General features: G+C 40.4%; 1 protein-coding gene across 1 annotated transcript in view; it reads left to right on the top strand.

The window, feature by feature from the left end:
* The first annotated feature begins 597 nt into the window (after positions 1-597).
* SEZ6L2 (seizure related 6 homolog like 2) overlaps positions 598-23,402 on the top strand; it is a 43,560-nt gene continuing 20,755 nt past the window's right edge. The window contains exons 1-6 of the mRNA XM_040440275.1: positions 598-655; positions 4,174-4,323; positions 11,541-11,795; positions 11,916-12,049; positions 12,324-12,516; positions 21,644-21,829. Coding sequence (XP_040296209.1) covers positions 598-655; positions 4,174-4,323; positions 11,541-11,795; positions 11,916-12,049; positions 12,324-12,516; positions 21,644-21,829 — 976 coding nt within the window. The remainder of the gene's footprint in view (positions 656-4,173; positions 4,324-11,540; positions 11,796-11,915; positions 12,050-12,323; positions 12,517-21,643; positions 21,830-23,402) is intronic.

Genomic DNA, 23,402 nt, shown 5'->3' with positions numbered 1-23,402 from the left:
TTCCAGGGCAGATAATAAAGCTTGAGGGTGGGGGAGGGGAGGAGAGTTATAATGATTCAGCTTCACTCCTCAAGTGCCAACAATCCATAATCAACGCAAAGAAAACAATGTCTATTATATGCAAATTAGCCACCTAAAACTATAGCAAAGGTTAACGCCAACACCCCTGCCCTATCCCCATTGGGGGCAAGATTTTGTCTGGGTCCCATCTGGCTACACGCTTCCTGTTCCCTCCCCCCCCCTCCCCCCTCCTAAAACTCCTATTGATTCAGCTCTTGGGTGAAGAATCACCTTCAGCTGTCAGACCCCACATAGCAGCACCCTGCAGGACTGGCATCTCTGCTAACAGGGCACCCAGACAGCCGCCTTATAACCCCTGGCATCTCATCTCCCCCCTCACCACCACATCAGTGGGGGCAGGAGAGGGAGGGGGCTTCAGCTTGTAGGTGGGAGAGAGCTGCACCTTTCCCATAAGACACAAGGAGGTGTATGTTTGCTTGAGCGGCGCAGCATCCTTCAGCAGACTGCACAGCCGGGGAGCAGATCTGCTCCATCTCCCTGGATACAGAGACTGCGAGAAGAGATCTGCAGGGCAGGATGCGGGCGCTGGATGCCATCTCCTCCGTCGTCTTACTGTTCCTGGCTGCTGTAAGAGGTGAGGACTGCTGCAGTGACGGATGTCTGTCACCTATAGCATACATAGGGGAAGAGATGTCCGAAGATGTGGACCGCCGTCTGCTGCAGGCTACCCTGGGACCTGAGGTCCATATGGACGGGGGGCATGAAGGGAAAAAAGAAGATTGGGCATAGGGGGGCTCTAGAGGCACGTATAGGGGAAGGCAGGGTATATAGGGGCAGGCAGGGTATATAGGGGCAGGCAGGGTATTTACGGGAATGTGTAGGGGCAGGCAGGATATATATGGTCCGTCATGTAGATGAAGGAAGGGCCAGTGTCGTCTATTGTCTCCGTCTGTGTGCGTTCCGCTGCACGCCTCATTCCTGTTGGGTTGGTGGAGGAGACATTACTGTGTGCAGAACATACAGAGCCTGCGGTGACTACACGGGGGCGCCTATAGATGCATGTACAGAGGGTCGGCGGCTGCCATGTCGTCGCAAAACCAGCCCCGCACTCTGCGTGGTTGGCTGCATGTGGTTGCTGGGGGAGGCCTGAGCGCGGCGAGCAGAGGGTTAACCGCGGCTGTGTACGCCAGGAGCAGACGGTGTAACGTGCCCGTCTCCAAGGAGCTGGGTTATCTTGTAGGATTCCATTATGTTCGGGGGTGGGAGACATTTAATCAGGGTCACCCCGAATCTGTCACCTCAATCACATCCTGATTGCTCAGTCATGTTCTCGCCCCCTCCTTCCCTGCAGCCATTAGACCCTCTGCTGTGGCCCCCGCTCCTCATGGACTCCGTGATATTATCTGTTCTACTTTATGATGTTCCATTGTATTATATCAGATAATGGCAGGAAAGTATGAGATACACCTGCAACACCCCAGAATATCCATCTATCTCATATTTATCTATCTATCTATCATCTATCTATCTATCCTTCTATCTATCATCTATCTATCTATCCTTCTATCTATCTATCTATCTATCTATCTATCTATCTATCTATCTATCTATCTATCTATCTATCATCTATCTCCTATCTATCTATCCTTCTATCTATCTATCTATCTATCTATCTATCTATCTATCTATCATCTATCTATCTATCCTTCTATCTATCTATCTATCTATCTATCTATCTATTTATCAATCAATCAATCAATCAAAAAAGCTTTATTGTCAGGTCTAAATTATACATTAGTATTGCCAAAGCATGTGGGGAGTAGAGGGTTGAGAAATGGGGACACACCTGGGGTCGGTGTATAGGAGTCCGTGGAGTATCATGACGGGGGAGGGGTGCGGACACACTCCGGGTCAGGGTATAGGAGTCCATGGCATATCCGGCTCCTCTCAGTCTGTGGCAGGCACTGATACATTGTGCTGCTATGTCCACAGAGTTCTCTCCTTCTCCCAGCAGGAGGGGCAGCTTCTCTACCTCCTCCATGGAGCTGAAGTCTGGGCAGAGATCAGACAGTCTCCTAAAGTGGATGTCCCTCACTGCTGAGTATTTGGGACAGTATATAAGGAAGTGGGCCTATCTATCTATCTATCTATCTATCTATCTATCTAAAAAAACTAAAAAGTAACAGCAGTTGTGAAGATCGGGTGCAATCCCTCGTGAACTTTAGGCAACAAAGTCCATAAATAATCTCCAAAAGACAGCACTCCAACGTAGATAAAGGGTGTCAGACCCGTTTATTCCTCTATCTATCTATCTATCTATCTATCTATCTATCTATTATCTATCTATCTATTATCTATCTATCTATCTATCTATCTATTATCTTCTATCTATCTATTATCTATCTATCTATCTATCTATCTATTATCTATCTGTCTGTCTATCTATCTATCTATCTATCTATCTATCTATCTATCTATCTATCTATTATCTTCTATCTATCTATTATCTATCTATCTATCTATCTATTATCTATCTGTCTGTCTATCTATCTATCTATCTATCTATCTATCTATCTGTCTATCTATCATCTATCTATCTATCTATCTATCATCTATCTATCTATCTATCTATCTATCTATCATCTATCTATTATCTATCTATCTATCTATCTATCTATCATCTATCTATCTATCTATCTATTATCTATCTATCTATCTATCTATCTATCATCTATCTATCTATCTATTATCTACTATCTATCTATCTATTATCTATCTATCTATTATCTATCTATCTATCTATCTATCTCCTATCTATCTATCTATCTATCTATCTCCTATCTATCTATCTATTATCTATCTATCTATTATCTATCTATCTATCTATCTATCTATCATCTATCTATCTATCTATCTATCTCCTATCTATCTATCTATCTATCTATCTATCTATCTATCTATCTATCTATCTATCTATCTATGTTCTTAGCTATATCTGTCTTTGGGAAAGCGGAGTGATAACCAATATGGCTGCCCTCCCACTTCATAAATGGGTTGTTGCTCACTTTTCCTGAATTACACTTTTCTCACAGTTGGATTCGTTGCAATTCGCCGGTTCTGGCATAAACCGGGACCGCGAGGCCTGAGAAGTCACCCCCCAGCTCCGGGAGGTCACTGGGGTCGGTCAGTTTTAGGAGTAGCTTTCACCCTGTCAGTTACTCGCTGATGATATGACCCGGGTGCAGCACCTAGGACCACTTCTGGTCCTGGTGAATAATAGACCATAATATTGGGCCCCTCAGGCAGCAGGGCCCCAATGTGGCTCCTTCCTCGGCATCCCATAAAGGCACACCCTTGACTGAACATGGTATTGGAATTGCAGTAGAGGAGTGGGAGGAGTTCAACATAGCAGCCAATCAGATTGCAGCTTACATTCTTTCAATGTAGGTTAGAAAATGAAAGCTGCACTATAATTGGTCGCTATGGGCCACTATTGTTCTGTATTTACATAAAAGTAGAAGAGTGGGAGGAGATTTTCCATAGCAACCAATCAGATTCCAGCTTACATTCTTCCGATGAAGGTTAAAAAAATGAAAGCTGCACGATAATTGGTTGCTATGGGCCACAATCGTGCTGGATGTGTGTGGAAGCAGAGGAGTGTTCCCATAGCAACAAATCAGTTTACATCTTATATTCTCTCAATGCAGATTAGAAAATTAAAGCTGCAGTATGATTAGGTGCTATTAGACACTAATATGCTGGATTTATATGGAATCAGAGGTGTGAGAGGAGTTTCCCTTAGCAACCAGATTCCAGCATACATTCTCTCAGTGCAGAATGAAAGCTGCTGTATGATTGGTTGCTATGGTCTTCTAATATATTATATAGGAGCTTCCCCATAGCAACCAATCAAATTCCATCTTATAGTCTCTATATGCAGGGTAGAAAATGAAAGCTGCAATATGATTGGTTGCTATGGGGAGGCAGAGGTGTGAGGGGAGTTTCCTATAGCAACCAATCAGATTCCAGCATACATTCTCTTAGTCAAGTTTGGAAAATGAAAGCTGCGATATGATTGGTTGTCTGTTGTTTGACGCCAGCGGCCAGGTATGTTTGTAGGGGATTTATGGTGTTTTTGTGTTGCTCCCTCAGGGCTGCCCCTACTGGACGATGAAGCGACAGAAGCATCAGATTTGCTGCAGACGAATCCCCCAGGACGCTCGGACCCCGTGTCTCTTGAGCAGCTGGTGCACCAGGCCGTCATGAAGAAGGACTTCCTGGGGCAGGACGGCTTCTTTACGGGTGAGACTGCAACGAGGAGGCTCATGGCCACCAATCATATCACAGAACTAGACAGCAGTGCGCTACAGGCTAATTGGTTGCTAAGGGCAACGGCGCTGCCTAAAATTTTCACTAGTCCCTTAAATATCCCTCTGTGCCGATTGTGATTCCTTTCCTTCTATAATATGAGCGACAGTCTTTCCTATAACCCTAGATACCCCACAGTGACGCAGTGCGGGCCGCCATTTTGTAGGCGGAACCAGTATACAGTAATATCATTGCTTCAGTTCACACGAGAACACCCGGAAACGCCCAGAAACGGCCATTGTGAGGTCAGGATGGTTTGGAGATAAGAGCGACATTCCTTGACACCGCTGTCAGAGATGACAGATTATTGGACGCACCGCACTTCCCTCTCAGTTATCATTTTGCTCATGAATAGAATGCCAGAACGGCAGTGAAGACTGGAATTAGGAGATGCCAGGCGGGGTCTGCTCTGGGTTACACCTGTATGGTGGTCATTAATGTTTGCCGCCCGTCTTCTGTCACCCATGTAGGAGATCAGGATAAGATAGCGCTGCCACATGGCGGTGATCGTTCTGGACTGTCAGATGCCGGATTAATGGGCTGGCGCTATATATGATAAGCTGGGAATTTGCCTGTGTCATGGCTGGTGACTCCCGGGGAATCGATATTCCATATTGTAATGAATATTAATGGAGCGGTGCCGCAGTGATTCTAGAAGGTGCTGCTCCGAGTCCAGAGGAGGATTAGAATAATTGATCCGGATCCGTCCACAGCGCGGCACTACGGGCTCTCATTTACCTTGGAAAGATTTATGGGCTCCAGTACAGCAGATCAGGGGGTTGCGGGGCCCCATCGCTCTCCATGGCCCCCCCCACTAGCCCGTTGTGACTGATGGTCTACAGTGCAGCGCCCCCACTAGATAATGTCGGGCCTGTGTATCTGAACAGGTGGAGCGTGACTGACAGGCTTACAGACTAAGCAGAATGTTAAAAAAAACTCTGTCATCTATGACATTATATGTTATGCTCCAGACACCTCCAGAGCTGCATTCTTAGTTCTTAGTCTCCAGTCACCTCCAGAGCTGCACTTACAGATCCTATGCTTCACTCAACTCTAAAGCTGCATTAATGGTTCTTATTCCTCAGTCACCTCCAGTGCTGTATTTACAATTATTATACTCCAGTCACCTCCAGAGCTGAATTCCTATTTTTTTTTAGTCTCCAGTCACCTCCAGAGCTGCACTCACAGTTCCTATACTCCACTCACATCTAAAGCTGCATTCACTGTTCTTGTTCCTCGGTCCCCTCTAGTGCTGTATTTACAATGATTATACTCCAGTCACCTCCAGAGCTGCATTCCTAGTTTTTAGTCTCCAGTCACCTCCAGAGCTGCGCTCACAGTTCCTATACTCCACTCACATCTAAAGCTGCATTCACAGTTCTTATTCCTCAGTCCGCTCTAGTGCTGTATTTACAATTATTATACTCCAGTCACCTCCAGAGCTGCATTCCTAGTTCTTATTCCTCAGTCACGTCCATTGCTGTATTTACAGTTGTTAAATTCTACCCACCTCCAGAGCTGCATTCCCAGATCTTATTCTTCAGTCACATTCAGTGCTGTTTTTGCAGTTTTTTTTTTAATTATCCTCCACTCACTTCTAGAGCTGCATTTGTAAGAGGGTGCTCCACATGTGGCACTCTGGTGCTTGCCAATGTGAATGTGCACCCTACTGGTCCTGTCTGTACGTAATCCAATGCACTGAATGTACGCCTGCAGTGTTAATAGTGGCCACTAGATGTCTCTGTAGCACCACAGTTTATGGCCTCTTGCACACGAACGCTGCGTGCCCGCGGCCGTATTGCGGCCAGCAAACAGCGGGTCCGCAATACACGGGCACCGGCCTGTGTGCACTCCACATCACTGATGCGGACCCATTGACTTGAATGGGTCCGCAATCATGGAGCAGCGGAACGGAAGCCCGGATCGGAACCCGGCGGAAGTAATTCGGAGTGCTTCCATGGTGTTTCTGTCCCTGCCTCCGCACCGCCAAAAAATAGAACTTGTTCAAGTTGAATGGGTCTCGATCCGTCCCGGCCGCCGCGCGGACGTTGCCCATGCATTGGGGACCGCAAATTGCAACGTTCGTGTGCAAGAGGCCTATGAATAAGGTCTGTAAGCAGGAGGTGAGGCAGGAGTCCTCTGTGGTGAGGAGGAGACGGAGGCCACAAGCATGGAGGGCTGACAGAGGGGGGCCCCGTGATGTTGGTGAGGTGAGTGCTGCCCCCCTTTTAGCCCTGGTGAGACACTTGAGGATGTAAGACAGACTGTTGAGTGGAGTAATGGGTGACATGTACACAACACGGTCAGTGACCCTCAGGAGTAGATGGTAGGAGTAGTAGTCTGTGAAGTGAGCGACGCCTGCGCAACCGCCATGCCAGGCAACGGATAGAGCTAGAAGGGGTGTGCGGCCAGGTAGTCACCAGTGTGGTCCTTGTGAGAATGAGTGGAAGACTCACAAGATGCTAGCTACATAGTAAGGGCCACGCTGATGAAGCCTCTCTCACCCTGCGCAAGCGCTGCGCTCACAGAGAGGTGTATGCTGGAAACAGGGGGCATCTGGAGGCACCAAGGCATACACACAAGTGGCTGGTGCAACCCCAAGGCAGGGTATGCTGTGGTGGGGATCCGCCACCCATAGTGCCGTGTAGGCTTGGGTGAGAGCCGCAATCCTTCAGCGCAGTCAGACCACCATGCCTCAACCCAGGAAGTGTGAAGCGGAGAAAGCAACCATTATGCTTGTGTGCCTCTCCCTGAGAAGAAATAAAGGGATGGTTGACTTGTATCACCTCATGCCTGCAACATCTTCAGCAGGGTCCAACCAGTCACCCAACCCCACATCACACATTCACAATTCTGATTCTCCATTCACCTTCAGGGCTGCATTCACAAGTCTTATTCCCCAATCACCTCCAGAGCTGCATTCACAAGTCTTATTCCCCAGTCACCTCCAAAGCTGCATTCACAAGTCTTATTCCCCAGTCACCTCCAGAGCTGCATTTACAAGTCTTATTCCCCAGTCATCTCCAGAGCCGCATTCACAAGTATTATTCCCCAGTCACCTCCAGAGCCGCATTCACAAGTCTTATTCCCCAGTCACCTCCAGAGCTGCATTCACAAGTCTTATTCCCCAGTTACCTCCAGAGCTGCATTCACAAGTCTTATTCCCCAGTCACCTCCAGAGCTGCATTCACAAGTCTTATTCCCCAGTCACCTCCAGAGCCGCATTTACAAGTCTTATTCCCCAGTCACCTCCAGAGCCGCATTCACAAGTCTTATTCCCCAGTCATCTCCAGAGCCGCATTCACAAGTATTATTCCCCGGTCACCTCCAGAGCTGCATTTACAAGTCTTATTCCCCAGTCACCTCCAGAGCCGCATTCACAAGTCTTATTTCCCAGTCACCTCCAGAGCTGCATTCACAAGTCTTATTCCCCAGTCACCTCCAGAGATGCCTCCACAAGGCTTATTCCCCAGTCATCTCCAGAGATGCCTCCACAAGTCTTATTCCCCAGTCACCTCCAGAGCTGCATTCACAAGTCTTATTCCCCAGTCATCTCTAGAGATGCCTCCACAAGTCTTATTCCCCAGTCACCTCCAGAGCTGCATTCACAAGTCTTATTCCCCAGTCATCTCCAGAGATGCCTCCACAAGTCTTATTCCCCAGTCATCTCCAGAGCCGCATTCACAAGTATTATTCCCCAGTCACCTCCAGAGCTGCATTCACAAGTCTTATTCCCCAGTCATCTCCAGAGATGCCTCCACAAGTCTTATTCCCCGGTCACCTCCAGAGCTGCATTCACAAGTCTTATTCCCCAGTCATCTCCAGAGATGCCTCCACAAGTCTTATTCCCCAGTCATCTCCAGAGCCGCATTCACAAGTATTATTCCCCAGTCACCTCCAGAGCTGCATTCACAAGTCTTATTCCCCAGTCACCTCCAGAGCTGCAGTCACAAGTCTTATTCCCCAGTCACCTCCAGAGCCGCATTCACAAGTCTTATTCCCCAGTCACCTCCAGAGCCGCATTCACAAGTTGGATTCCCCAGTCACCTCCAGAGCTGCATCCATCTCACTTCCTGCTGCTGGCTTTATGTTGGTACAGAGCCTGCCCCGCTGCGGAAAATTGCAGGGGATATGGGGGCATATTTGTACCAACTGGCGCAGTATTTTTATGGTGTACATGCCAGAAACAGACATGACTAGAGTATAAGGATTGTAAATGCATCTTAGGATGTGACTGGAGTGTAAGAATTGAGAAAGCAGCCTTTTATTTTATTAGAATATTGAAAAAAATCTTCTCTGGATATAACTAAAGTATAAGGACCGGAAATTCAGATTTGATTGTGACTGGAGAATGAGAATCGTGGATACAGCTCTCGCTGTGACTGGAGCATAGCTCTGTGATGCTGCGGAGTGTTTATTGTGGGGCACTGTGAAGGTTTATAGCGCCATCTTGTTTTATCTTATATTGCATCCTACGTAAAAAAGGAAACAACAAACCGGTAGTAAACATCGTACCGTTCTCCGCGCAGAGCTATGTGTCGCCATGGCTACCGACTACAAGCAAATCATGTGTAGTCTGATTCCACAGCCGTGTGCTCTGCCTCCATGGAGACATCGGTCTGCGCAGGGGCTGTATACACACAGGGCTTCCGCTAAAGCGGGAGCGCTGTCATGGCGGCCATAGGGAGAGAGGATGACTCCGGAATTTAATGTGGGGGATTTTAGGATTTTTCTGCAGCCCAAAGTTTTCATCTACAGGGAAATATAAATACATTAGAAACTTTTTTTTAAATTTTTAGGGGGGGTGGCAGTGTTTTTTTCAGCAATTTTTCTGTCTTCTATAGGACTTGAAAAATAAAAAGTTAGAAAAGTCAGGGTATGTTCACAACCAGTGATGAGCGGCAGGGGCAATATTCGTCATATTTTCGCAAATTCGCAAATTCCTGATCTCGTCATTATTTTCTTGATTGTGAAAATCATCAGCAATCGGAAAATTTGCGATACGAAAATTCGCGATCAACACTACTCCTAAAGTCAAAGATATTGCAGCCTTCTCATTGGCCCACAAGCAAGAAGCAGTGATGAAAAAAGATCTAGAATATTCGCGATTACGAAGATATAGCGCTATATTCTAGATATTCGCGAATTCTGGAAGTGCCGATATTCGCGATAAAAATTCGCGATTAGAATATTCACGATCAACACTACTCATAAATACCGGGAAAAATACCGGGGCGTGTACAGTGTCGAATCCGCCGCAGAAATCCGAGGCTGACCCTGCCGGTGCGCACGCCGCGGATCTGCGCCGCGGACCCTGAATAATTCAGTGGGTCGATCCACGTGTGACCCCCCCACGGAAACCATTGCAGGAGCTGTCAGGTCTGGGGGAAAAAACACATGAACGTCCCCTTATAAAATGTAAAAGACGACAAAAACCCTCGTAAAAAAAACGCCATGTAAAACTTCTCAGGTCGGTTTTATACTTTAGTGTTTTTTCCCGTGCTTTGTGGTGTGTTTTTAATGCCGCTCCAGACGTTATCTGTGAGTCTACGGGAATTACGAAACACGCTGCACACTTTTATTTTTTTTACACTTGTTGCGCTTTTTTTTTACACGCCTTGGTTACGGCGTTATTCCCTCATTTGCTGAATTTTTGCGACATCCATTGATTTTTTTGTTTGTTTTTGTCCTTGCTTGAAAAAATGCAAGTTCTACGGAAGAAGTGACCAAATCAGATGGGGGCGGAAAACTGCAATGTGTAAAAAATGGTGTATTAAAAAAACGCCACAAAAAGGCCTAAAAGACGGTCATAAAAAGAGGAAAACCAAATTTATAGAGAAGAAGCAAAAAAAAAGGTAACGGTAGGTACGGTAGGTACGGTGGGTACGGTAGGTACGGGTAGGTACGGTAGGTAACGGTAGGTACGGTGGGTATGGTAGGTACGGTAAGTAACGGTAGGTACGGTGGGTATGGTAGGTACGGTAGGTACGGTAGGTAACGGTAGGTACGGTATACGGTGGGTAACGGTAGGTACGGTATACGGTGGGTACGGTGGGTAACGGTAGGTACGGTATACGGTGGGTACGATATACGGTGGGTACGGTGGGTAACGGTAGGTACGGTATACGGTGGGTACAGTAGGTAACGGTAGGTACGGTGGGTACGGTAGGTTTTTGACAGGAAGGTTTTTGGCTTCTCCTTCTCCTAAAATCTGCCTCGAAACCTCAGTGTGAACCCAGCCTGATACTCCAGCGCCGGGCGCCGCTCTGAATCCCGCGATTGTTCCGGGAAAGGCTCCGGCATCGATCCCTCCAGCGATGGCGATCCTTATCTGCGTCTTCAGGTGGTCACGTAATTATAAAATCCATAGGTCAAACAGCGGGGGGTCCCGGAGGATCGAGCGACGCAGATCCGTTCTGTGGACGAAGATGAATCGGAGCGGGGGATGGGAAAAGCAATCAGTCCATTACATCCGTGTAACAATGAGCAAGCTATTGTATTCTGGTGTCAGCCACTTCAGGAGGACAGCGCCGCGTCTGGGGCCTCAGTCACACGTCAGTGTTCGGTCAGTGATTTCCAGAACAGACCTCTCCCTTCTGCCTCATGTCTGCGGAGGCTCCAGTCCCGGTTTCGGTTCACAATCACTGACCGAACGCTGACGTGTGAATAAGGCCTTATACTCCAGTCACATCCAAAGCTGCAGTCACAATCCAGCAGGGTCTCTGTTAGCTCTATGACTGCCCCCTGCTGGATCGTTATCTGTGGTGCATTCAGATATTTAAGACTCAATGGATAAAATGGGCAAATGCCCTGAGAGTGGTGGACCCCCGCCCCGGATTTAGGGGTCAGCACCGCCCACCACACAGTCTACGGTGTTGGCTTTAGTATTATTGGCACTGTATGGCGGCACAGTTTACCGTATATCAACCGTATCGATCCATAACATACACTTTTATTTGACCCTGGATGGGGGGGGGGGGTCCATAAGTCTTGATCTGACTCTGCCCACGATGCATCATTGCAGAAGAGTGAAGCCAGTAGAATTTTAGATACAGCTTTGAATGTGACTGGAGTAGAAGACCTGGTAATTACAAGAGAAGTGAATCCACTATATGGGTTATATTACTAAACTTACGTATATTTTTTATCAGGTACGACCTCTGTCCCGACCCGGGCCGCCCCTGTGTCCCTGAGCGACGATGACCTGGCCCCTGCAGGGGTCAGCGAGACCTCCGGCGTCCTCACCACAGCCGTTGGGGGGACTTTCTCCCTTCCTCCACCCCTCAGTACATTGACGCCTCCGTCTCCAGCACCAACAGGAGGCCCAGGGATCTCTGCCGAAGGAGAAGAAGAGACCACGACCACCCTGATCACCACCACCACCGTGACCACCGTGCACAGCCCAGGTGAGGAGGTTGAGTATGCAGCACTCTGGGGACGCTGGGGGTTGTAGTTTCACAACAGCAGGAGGGCGACAGGTTGAAGACGTCTGATCACGTTCTGATTTTCCGTCTCCTTCTCGCCAGTTCTCTGTAATAACAACATCTCGGAGCTGGAAGGCATCTTGGAGGCTCCGGAGTACTCCGGGGGAAGTTTCTTTGGAGGCCTGGACTGTACCTACAGCGTGTCCGTATACACGGGGTACGGAGTGGAGGTCCGGGTGAGTGTGCTCGTTTACGGAGCCCCTGACATCTAAAAGATTGTCGGGGTGACAACCAATATGGCCACCACAACAGCTCCACAGAGGTTGTCACTCCCTTTCACACAATCCTCCCTAGTTATTCAGTGACACATCCCTCACGCCGCAGAACTGGACAGGTTACTGCTTGTCACACAGCTTTCCCAGTAACAGATGGGACGTACGTGATGTCAGCTACTGGTGGGGGACGAGCCGGGGTTCACAGTGTCCGTCAGTAACCAGCGAATGTTTCCAGGTGGAGAAGCTGAACCTGTCTAAGGAGGAGGCGCTGAGCGTGGAGGGCGTGGAGGACGACCACCGCTTCCTGCTGGCCAATGAGACGCTGATGGCTGAGGGTCAGGTGATCCGCAGTCCAACCAATCACATTGCAGTACGATTCCAGACTTACCGCACCACCAACCCTGGGGCATTTAAGTTGCGTTACCAAGGTAACCATATTAGGAATAATCGCTTCCCTGAGATTACATTAATGCATCATTGTACATAGGAGGCAGTATTATAGTAGTTATATTCTTGTACATAGGAGCAGTATTATAGTAGTTATATTCTTGTACATAGGAGCAGTATTATAGTAGTTATATTCTTGTACATAGGAGCAGTATTATAGCAGTTATATTCTTGTACATAGGAGCAGTATTATAGTAGTTATATTCTTGTACATAGGAGGCGGTATTATAGTAGTTATATTCCTGTACATAGGAGGCAGTATTATAGTAGTTATATTCTTGTACATAGGAGCAGTATTATAGCAGTTATATTCTTGTACATAGGAGCAGTATTATAGTAGCTATATTCTTGTACATAGAAGCAGTATTATAGTAGTTATATTCTTGTACATAGGAGGCAGTATTATAGTAGTTATATTCTTGTACATAGGAGCAGTATTATAGTAGTTATATTCTTGTACATAGGAGCAGTATTATAGTAGTTATATTCTTGTACATAGGAGGCAGTATTATAGTAGTTATATTCTTGTACATAGGAGCAGTATTATAGTAGTTATATTCTTGTACATAGGAGCAGTATTATAGTAGTTATATTCTTGTACATAGGAGGCAGTATTATAGTAGTTATATTACTGTACATAGGAGCAGTATTATAGTAGTTATATTCCTGTACATAGGAGCAGTATTATAGTAGTTATATTCTTGTACATAGGAGGCAGTATTATAGTAGTTATATCCTTGTACATAGGAGCAGTATTATAGTAGTTATATTCCTGTACATAGGAGCAGTATTATAGTAGTTATATTCTTGTACATAGGAGCAGTATTATAGTAGTTATATTCTTGTACATAGGAGCAGTATTATAGTAGTTATACTCTTGTACATAGGAGCAGTATTATAGTAGTTATATTCTTGTACATAGGAGCAGTATTATAGTAGTTATATTCTTGTACATAGGAGCAGTATTATAGTAGTTATATTCTTGTACATAGGAGCAGTATTATAGTAGTTATATTCTTGTACATAGGAGCAGTATTATAGTAGTTATATTCTTGTACATAGGAGCAGTATTATAGTAGTTATATTCCTGTACATAGGAGGCAGTATTATAGTAGTTATATTCTTGTACATAGGAGCAGTATTATAGTAGTTATATTCCTGTATATAGGAGCAGTATTATAGTAGTTATATTCTTGTACATAGGAGCAGTATTATAGTAGTTATATTCTTGTACATAGGAGCAGTATTATAGTAGTTATATTCTTGTACATAGGAGCAGTATTATAGTAGTTATATTCTTGTACATAGGAGCAGTATTATAGTAGTTATATCCTTGTACATAGGAGCACTATTATAGTAGTTATATTCTTGTACATAGGAGCAGTATTATAGTAGTTATATTCCTGTATATAGGAGCAGTATTATAGTAGTTATATTCTTGTACATAGGAGCAGTATTATAGTAGTTATATTCTTGTACATAGGAGCAGTATTATAGTAGTTATATTCTTGTACATAGGAGCAGTATTATAGTAGTTATATTCTTGTACATAGGAGCAGTATTATAGTAGTTATATCCTTGTACATAGGAGCAGTATTATAGTAGTTATATCCTTGTACATAGGAGCAGTATTATAGTAGTTATATTCCTGTACATAGGAGCAGTATTATAGTAGTTATATTCCTGTACATAGGAGCAGTATTATAGTAGTTATATTCTTGTACATAGGAGCAGTATTATAGTAGTTATATTCTTGTACATAGGAGCAGTATTATAGTAGTTATACTCTTGTACATAGGAGCAGTATTATAGTAGTTATATTCTTGTACATAGGAGCAGTATTATAGTAGTTATATTCTTGTACATAGGAGCAGTATTATAGTAGTTATATTCTTGTACATAGGAGGCAGTATTATAGTAGTTATATTCTTGTACATAGGAGGCAGTATTATAGTAGTTATATTATTGTACATAGGAGGCAGTATTATAGTAGTTATATTCATGTACATAGGAGCAGTATTATACTGGTTATATTCTTGTACATAGGAGGCAGTATTATAGTAGTTATATTCTTGTACATAGGAGCAGTATTATAGTAGTTATATTCCTGTACATAGGAGCAGTATTATAGTAGTTATATTCTTGTACATAGGAGCAGTATTATAGTAGTAATATTCTTGTACATAGGAGCAGTTTTATAGTAGTTATATTCTTACAGGTAGGAGCAGTATTATAGTAGTTATATTCTTATACATAGGAGCAGTATTATAGTAGCTATATTCTTGTACATAGGAGCAGTATTATAGTAGTTATATTCTTGTACATAGGAGCAGTATTATATTAGTTATATTCTTGTACATAGAGCAGTATTATAGTAGTTATATTCCTGTACATAGGAGCAGTATTATAGTAGTTATATTCTTGTACATAGGAGGCAGTATTATAGTAGTTATATTCTTGTACATAGGAGGCAGTATTATAGTAGTTATATTCTTGTACATAGGAGCAGTATTATAGTAGTTATATTCTTGTACATAGGAGCAGTATTATAGTAGTTATATTCTTGTACATAGGAGCAGTATTATAGTAGTTATATTCTTGTACATAGGAGCAGTATTATAGTAGTTATATTCTTGTACATAGGAGGCAGTATTATAGCAGTTATATTCTTGTACATAGGAGGCAGTATTATAGTAGTTATATTCTTGTACATAGGAGCAGTATTATAGTAGTTATAGTCTTGTACATAGGAGCAGTATTATAGTAGTTATATTCTTGTACATAGGAGCAGTATTATAGTAGTTATATTCTTGTACATAGGAGCAGTATTATAGTAGTTATATTCTTATACATAGGAGCAGTATTATAGTAGTTATATTCTTGTACATAGGAGCAGTATTATAGTAGCTATATTCTTGTACATAGGAGCAGTATTATAGTAGTTATATTCTTGTACATAGGAGGCAGTATTATAGTAGCTATATTCTTGTACATAGGAGCAGTATTATAGTAGCTATATTCTTGTACATAGGAGCAGTATTATAGTAGTTATATTCTTGTACATAGGAGGCAGTATTATAGTAGTTATATTCCTGTATATAGTAGCAGTATTATAGTAGTTATATTCTTGTACATAGGAGCAGTATTATAGTAGTTATATTCTTGTACATAGGAGCAGTATTATAGTAGTTATATTCTTGTATATAGGAGACAGTATTATAGTAGTTATATTCTTGTACATAGGAGCAGTATTATAGTAGTTATATCCTTGTACATAGAAGCAGTATTATAGTAGTTATATTCTTGTACATAGGAGCAGTATTATAGTAGTTATATTCTTGTACATAGGAGCAGTATTATAGTAGTTATATTCTTGTATATAGGAGGCAGTATTATAGTAGTTATATTCTTGTACATAGGAGCAGTATTATAGTAGTTATATTCTTGTACGTTGGATAAGTATTATAGTAGTTATATTCTTGTACATAGGAGCAGTATTATAGTAGTTATATTCTTGTACATAGGAGCAGTATTATAGTAGTTATATTCTTGTACGTTGGATAAGTATTATAGTAGTTTTATTATTGTACATAGGAGGCAGTATTATAGTAGTTATATTCTTGTACATAGGAGCAGTATTATAGTAGTTATATTCTTATAGATAGGAGCAGTATTATAGTAGTTATATTCTTGTACATAGGGAGCAGTATTATAGTAGTTATATTCTTGTACATAGGAGCAGTATTATAGTAGCTATATTCTTGTACATAGGAGCAGTATTATAGTAGTTATATTCTTGTACATAGGAGCAGTATTATAGTAGTTATATTCTTGTACATAGGAGGCAGTATTATAGTAGCTATATTCTTGTACATAGGAGCAGTATTATAGTAGTTATATTCTTGTACATAGGAGCAGTATTATAGTAGTTATATTCTTGTACATAGGAGCAGTATTATAGTAGTTATATTCCTGTACATAGGAGCAGTATTATAGTAGTTATATTCTTGTACATAGGAGGCAGTATTATAGTAGTTATATTCTTGTACATAGGAGGCAGTATTATAGTAGTTATATTCCTGTACATAGGAGCAGTATTATAGTAGTTATATTCTTGTACATAGGAGCAGTATTATAGTAGTTATATTCTTGTACATAGGAGCAGTATTATAGTAGTAATATTCTTGTACATAGGAGCAGTATTATAGTAGTTATATTCCTGTACATAGGAGCAGTATTATAGTAGTTATATTCCTGTACATAGGAGCAGTATTATAGTAGTTATATTCTTGTACATAGGAGCAGTATTATAGTAGTTATATTCCTGTATATAGGAGCAGTATTATAGTAGTTATATTCTTGTACATAGGAGCAGTATTATAGTAGTTATATTCTTGTACATAGGAGGCAGTATTATAGTAGTTATATTCTTGTACATAGGAGCAGTTTTATAGTAGTTATATTCTTGTACATAGGAGCAGTATTATAGTAGCTATATTCTTGTACATAGGAGCAGTATTATAGTAGTTATATTCTTGTACATAGGAGCAGTATTATAGTAGTTATATTCTTGTACATAGGAGGCAGTATTATAGTAGTTATATTCTTGTACATAGGAGCAGTATTATAGTAGTTATATTCTTGTACATAGGAGCAGTATTATAGTAGTTATATTCTTGTACATAGGAGCAGTATTATAGTAGTTATATTCTTGTACATAGGAGCAGTATTATAGTAGTAATATTCTTGTACATAGGAGCAGTATTATAGTAGTTATATTCCTGTACATAGGAGCAGTATTATAGTAGTTATATTCCTGTACATAGGAGCAGTATTATAGTAGTTATATTCTTGTACATAGGAGGCAGTATTATAGTAGTTATATTCTTGCACATAGGAGCAGTATTATAGTAGTTATATTCCTGTACATAGGAGGCAGTATTATAGTAGTTATATTCTTGTACATAGGAGGCAGTATTATAGTAGCTATATTCTTGTACATAGGAGCAGTATTATAGTAGTTATATTCCTGTACATAGGAGCAGTATTATAGTAGTTATATTCCTGTACATAGGAGCAGTATTATAGTAGTTATATTCTTGTACATAGGAGGCAGTATTATAGTAGTTATATTCTTGCACATAGGAGCAGTATTATAGTAGTTATATTCCTGTACATAGGAGCAGTATTATAGTAGTTATATTCTTGTACATAGGAGGCAGTATTATAGTAGTTATATTCTTGTACATAGGAGCAGTATTATAGTAGTTATATTCTTGTACATAGGAGGCAGTATTATAGTAGTTATATTCTTGTATATAGGAGGCAGTATTATAGTAGTTATATTCTTGCACATAGGAGCAGTATTATAGTAGTTATATTCTTGTACGTTGGATAAGTATTATAGTAGTTATATTCTTGTACATAGGAGCAGTATTATAGTAGTTATATTCTTGTACATAGGAGCAGTATTATAGTAGTTATATTCTTGTAGGTTGGATAAGTATTATAGTAGTTTTATTATTGTACATAGGAGGCAGTATTATAGTAGTTATATTCTTGTACATAGGAGCAGTATTACAGTAGTTATATTCTTGTACATAGGAGCAGTATTATAGTAGTTATATTCTTGTACATAGGAGCAGTATTATAGTAGTTATATTATTGTACATAGGAGGCAGTATTATAGTAGTTATATTCTTGTACATAGGAGCAGTATTATAGTAGTTATATTCTTGTACATAGGAGCAGTATTATAGTAGTTATATTCTTGTACATAGGAGCAGTATTATAGTAGTTATATTCTTGTACATAGGAGCAGTATTATAGTAGTTATATTCTTGTACATAGGAGGCAGTATTATAGCAGTTATATTCTTGTACATAGGAGGCAGTATTATAGTAGTTATATTCTTGTACATAGGAGCAGTATTATAGTAGTTATAGTCTTGTACATAGGAGCAGTATTATAGTAGTTATATTCTTGTACATAGGAGCAGTATTATAGTAGTTATATTCTTGTACATAGGAGCAGTATTATAGTAGTTATATTCTTATACATAGGAGCAGTATTATAGTAGTTATATTCTTGTACATAGGAGCAGTATTATAGTAGCTATATTCTTGTACATAGGAGCAGTATTATAGTAGTTATATTCTTGTACATAGGAGGCAGTATTATAGTAGCTATATTCTTGTACATAGGAGCAGTATTATAGTAGCTATATTCTTGTACATAGGAGCAGTATTATAGTAGTTATATTCTTGTACATAGGAGGCAGTATTATAGTAGTTATATTCCTGTATATAGTAGCAGTATTATAGTAGTTATATTCTTGTACATAGGAGCAGTATTATAGTAGTTATATTCTTGTACATAGGAGCAGTATTATAGTAGTTATATTCTTGTATATAGGAGACAGTATTATAGTAGTTATATTCTTGTACATAGGAGCAGTATTATAGTAGTTATATCCTTGTACATAGAAGCAGTATTATAGTAGTTATATTCTTGTACATAGGAGCAGTATTATAGTAGTTATATTCTTGTACATAGGAGCAGTATTATAGTAGTTATATTCTTGTATATAGGAGGCAGTATTATAGTAGTTATATTCTTGTACATAGGAGCAGTATTATAGTAGTTATATTCTTGTACGTTGGATAAGTATTATAGTAGTTATATTCTTGTACATAGGAGCAGTATTATAGTAGTTATATTCTTGTACATAGGAGCAGTATTATAGTAGTTATATTCTTGTACGTTGGATAAGTATTATAGTAGTTTTATTATTGTACATAGGAGGCAGTATTATAGTAGTTATATTCTTGTACATAGGAGCAGTATTATAGTAGTTATATTCTTATAGATAGGAGCAGTATTATAGTAGTTATATTCTTGTACATAGGGAGCAGTATTATAGTAGTTATATTCTTGTACATAGGAGCAGTATTATAGTAGCTATATTCTTGTACATAGGAGCAGTATTATAGTAGTTATATTCTTGTACATAGGAGCAGTATTATAGTAGTTATATTCTTGTACATAGGAGGCAGTATTATAGTAGCTATATTCTTGTACATAGGAGCAGTATTATAGTAGTTATATTCTTGTACATAGGAGCAGTATTATAGTAGTTATATTCTTGTACATAGGAGCAGTATTATAGTAGTTATATTCCTGTACATAGGAGCAGTATTATAGTAGTTATATTCTTGTACATAGGAGGCAGTATTATAGTAGTTATATTCTTGTACATAGGAGGCAGTATTATAGTAGTTATATTCCTGTACATAGGAGCAGTATTATAGTAGTTATATTCTTGTACATAGGAGCAGTATTATAGTAGTTATATTCTTGTACATAGGAGCAGTATTATAGTAGTAATATTCTTGTACATAGGAGCAGTATTATAGTAGTTATATTCCTGTACATAGGAGCAGTATTATAGTAGTTATATTCCTGTACATAGGAGCAGTATTATAGTAGTTATATTCTTGTACATAGGAGCAGTATTATAGTAGTTATATTCCTGTATATAGGAGCAGTATTATAGTAGTTATATTCTTGTACATAGGAGCAGTATTATAGTAGTTATATTCTTGTACATAGGAGGCAGTATTATAGTAGTTATATTCTTGTACATAGGAGCAGTTTTATAGTAGTTATATTCTTGTACATAGGAGCAGTATTATAGTAGCTATATTCTTGTACATAGGAGCAGTATTATAGTAGTTATATTCTTGTACATAGGAGCAGTATTATAGTAGTTATATTCTTGTACATAGGAGGCAGTATTATAGTAGTTATATTCTTGTACATAGGAGCAGTATTATAGTAGTTATATTCTTGTACATAGGAGCAGTATTATAGTAGTTATATTCTTGTACATAGGAGCAGTATTATAGTAGTTATATTCTTGTACATAGGAGCAGTATTATAGTAGTAATATTCTTGTACATAGGAGCAGTATTATAGTAGTTATATTCCTGTACATAGGAGCAGTATTATAGTAGTTATATTCCTGTACATAGGAGCAGTATTATAGTAGTTATATTCTTGTACATAGGAGGCAGTATTATAGTAGTTATATTCTTGCACATAGGAGCAGTATTATAGTAGTTATATTCCTGTACATAGGAGGCAGTATTATAGTAGTTATATTCTTGTACATAGGAGGCAGTATTATAGTAGCTATATTCTTGTACATAGGAGCAGTATTATAGTAGTTATATTCCTGTACATAGGAGCAGTATTATAGTAGTTATATTCCTGTACATAGGAGCAGTATTATAGTAGTTATATTCTTGTACATAGGAGGCAGTATTATAGTAGTTATATTCTTGCACATAGGAGCAGTATTATAGTAGTTATATTCCTGTACATAGGAGCAGTATTATAGTAGTTATATTCTTGTACATAGGAGGCAGTATTATAGTAGTTATATTCTTGTACATAGGAGCAGTATTATAGTAGTTATATTCTTGTACATAGGAGGCAGTATTATAGTAGTTATATTCTTGTATATAGGAGGCAGTATTATAGTAGTTATATTCTTGCACATAGGAGCAGTATTATAGTAGTTATATTCTTGTACGTTGGATAAGTATTATAGTAGTTATATTCTTGTACATAGGAGCAGTATTATAGTAGTTATATTCTTGTACATAGGAGCAGTATTATAGTAGTTATATTCTTGTAGGTTGGATAAGTATTATAGTAGTTTTATTATTGTACATAGGAGGCAGTATTATAGTAGTTATATTCTTGTACATAGGAGCAGTATTACAGTAGTTATATTCTTGTACATAGGAGCAGTATTATAGTAGTTATATTCTTGTACATAGGAGCAGTATTATAGTAGTTATATTATTGTACATAGGAGGCAGTATTATAGTAGTTATATTCTTGTACATAGGAGCAGTATTATAGTAGTTATATTCTTGTACATAGGAGCAGTATTATAGTAGTTATATTCTTGTACGTTGGATAAGTATTATAGTAGTTTTATTATTGTACATAGGAGGCAGTATGTTGTTCTTAGTATAATTGTTTATACTAGATAGAATGTGCTTCCATATTCTTACAATTATCCTATCTTCCTTTTAGCTTATGTCCTGAGTTGTGTGTTCCCTCCTCGACCTGAGAATGGAGAAGTCACTGTTACAGATCTCCACCCAGGAGGATCTGCCAACTTTCACTGTGCTCCTGGATTCACATTAAAAGGTGCAGGTTCCCTGGTCTGTCTCAATATAACCCGTCCTCAGTGGAGTGGAAAGCCCCCAGTCTGCACAGGTGAGAAAGAGGATATAGAGCGGAGGGGTTCAAAGTCCTGATATCTGCCTTTTTTATATTTCATTATTCATCCTATACTAGTGAGTGCAGCTCTGGAGAATAATACAGGATGTAACTCAGGATCAGTACAGGATAAGTAATGTATGTACACAGTGACTGCACCAGCAGAATAGTGAGTGCAGCTCTGGAGAATAATACAGGATGTAACTCAGGATCAGTACAGGATAAGTAATGTATGTACACAGTGACTGCACCAGCAGAATAGTGAGTGCAGCTCTGGAGAATAATACAGGATGTAACTCAGGATCAGTACAGGATAAGTAATGTATGTACACAGTGACTGCACCAGCAGAATAGTGAGTGCAGCTCTGGAGTATAATACAGGATGTAACTCAGGATCAGTACAGGATAAGTAATGTATGTACACAGTGACTGCACCAGCAGAATAGTGAGTGCAGCTCTGGAGTATAATACAGGATGTAACTCAGGATCAGTACAGGATAAGTAATGTATGTATACAGTGACTGCACCAGCATTATAGTGAGTGCAGCTCTGGAGTATAATACAGGATGTAACTCAGGATCAGTACAGGATAAGTAATGTATGTACACAGTGACTGCTCCAGCAGAAGAGTGAGTGCAGCTCTGGAGTATAATACAGGGTGTAACTCAGGATCAGTACAGGATAGTAATGTATGTATACAGTGACTGCACCAGCAGAATAGTGAGTGCAGCTCTGGAGTATAATACAGGATGTAACTCAGGATCAGTACAGGATAAGTAATGTATGTACACAGTGACTGCACCAGCAGAATAGTAAGTGCAGCTCTGGAGTATAATACAGGATGTAACTCAGGATCAGTACAGGATAAGTAATGTATGTACACAGTGACTGCACCAGCAGAATAGTGAGTGCAGCTCTGGAGTATAATACAGGATGTAACTCAGGATCAGTACAGGATAAGTAATGTATGTATACAGTGACTGCACCAGCAGAATAGTGAGTGCAGCTCTGGAGTATAATACAGGATGTAACTCAGGATCAGTACAGGATAAGTAATGTATGTACACAGTGACTGCTCCAGCAGAAGAGTGAGTGCAGCTCTGGAGTATAATACAGGGTGTAACTCAGGATCAGTACAGGATAAGTAATGTATGTATACAGTGACTGCACCAGCAGAATAGTGAGTGCAGCTCTGGAGTATAATACAGGATGTAACTCAGGATCAGTACAGGATAAGTAATGTATGTACACAGTGACTGCACCAGCAGAATAGTGAGTGCAGCTCTGGAGTATAATACAGGATGTAAGTCAGGATCAGTACAGTATAAGTAATATATGTACACAGTGACTGCACCAGCAGAATAGTGAGTGCAGCTCTGGAGTATAATACAGGATGTAACTCAGGATCAGTACAGGATAAGTAATGTATGTACACAGTGACTGCACCAGCAGAATAGTGAGCGCAGCTCTGGAGTATAATACAGGATGTAACTCAGGATCAGTACAGGATAAGTAATGTATGTGTACAGTGACTGCACCAGCAGAATAGTGAGTGCAGCTCTGGAGGATA

Source organism: Bufo bufo, chromosome 7, assembly GCF_905171765.1.
Source record: "Bufo bufo chromosome 7, aBufBuf1.1, whole genome shotgun sequence".
Lineage (NCBI taxonomy): Eukaryota > Metazoa > Chordata > Amphibia > Anura > Bufonidae > Bufo > Bufo bufo.
Note: the sequence above shows the minus strand (reverse complement) of the source record. Positions and strands in the feature narration are given on the sequence as shown.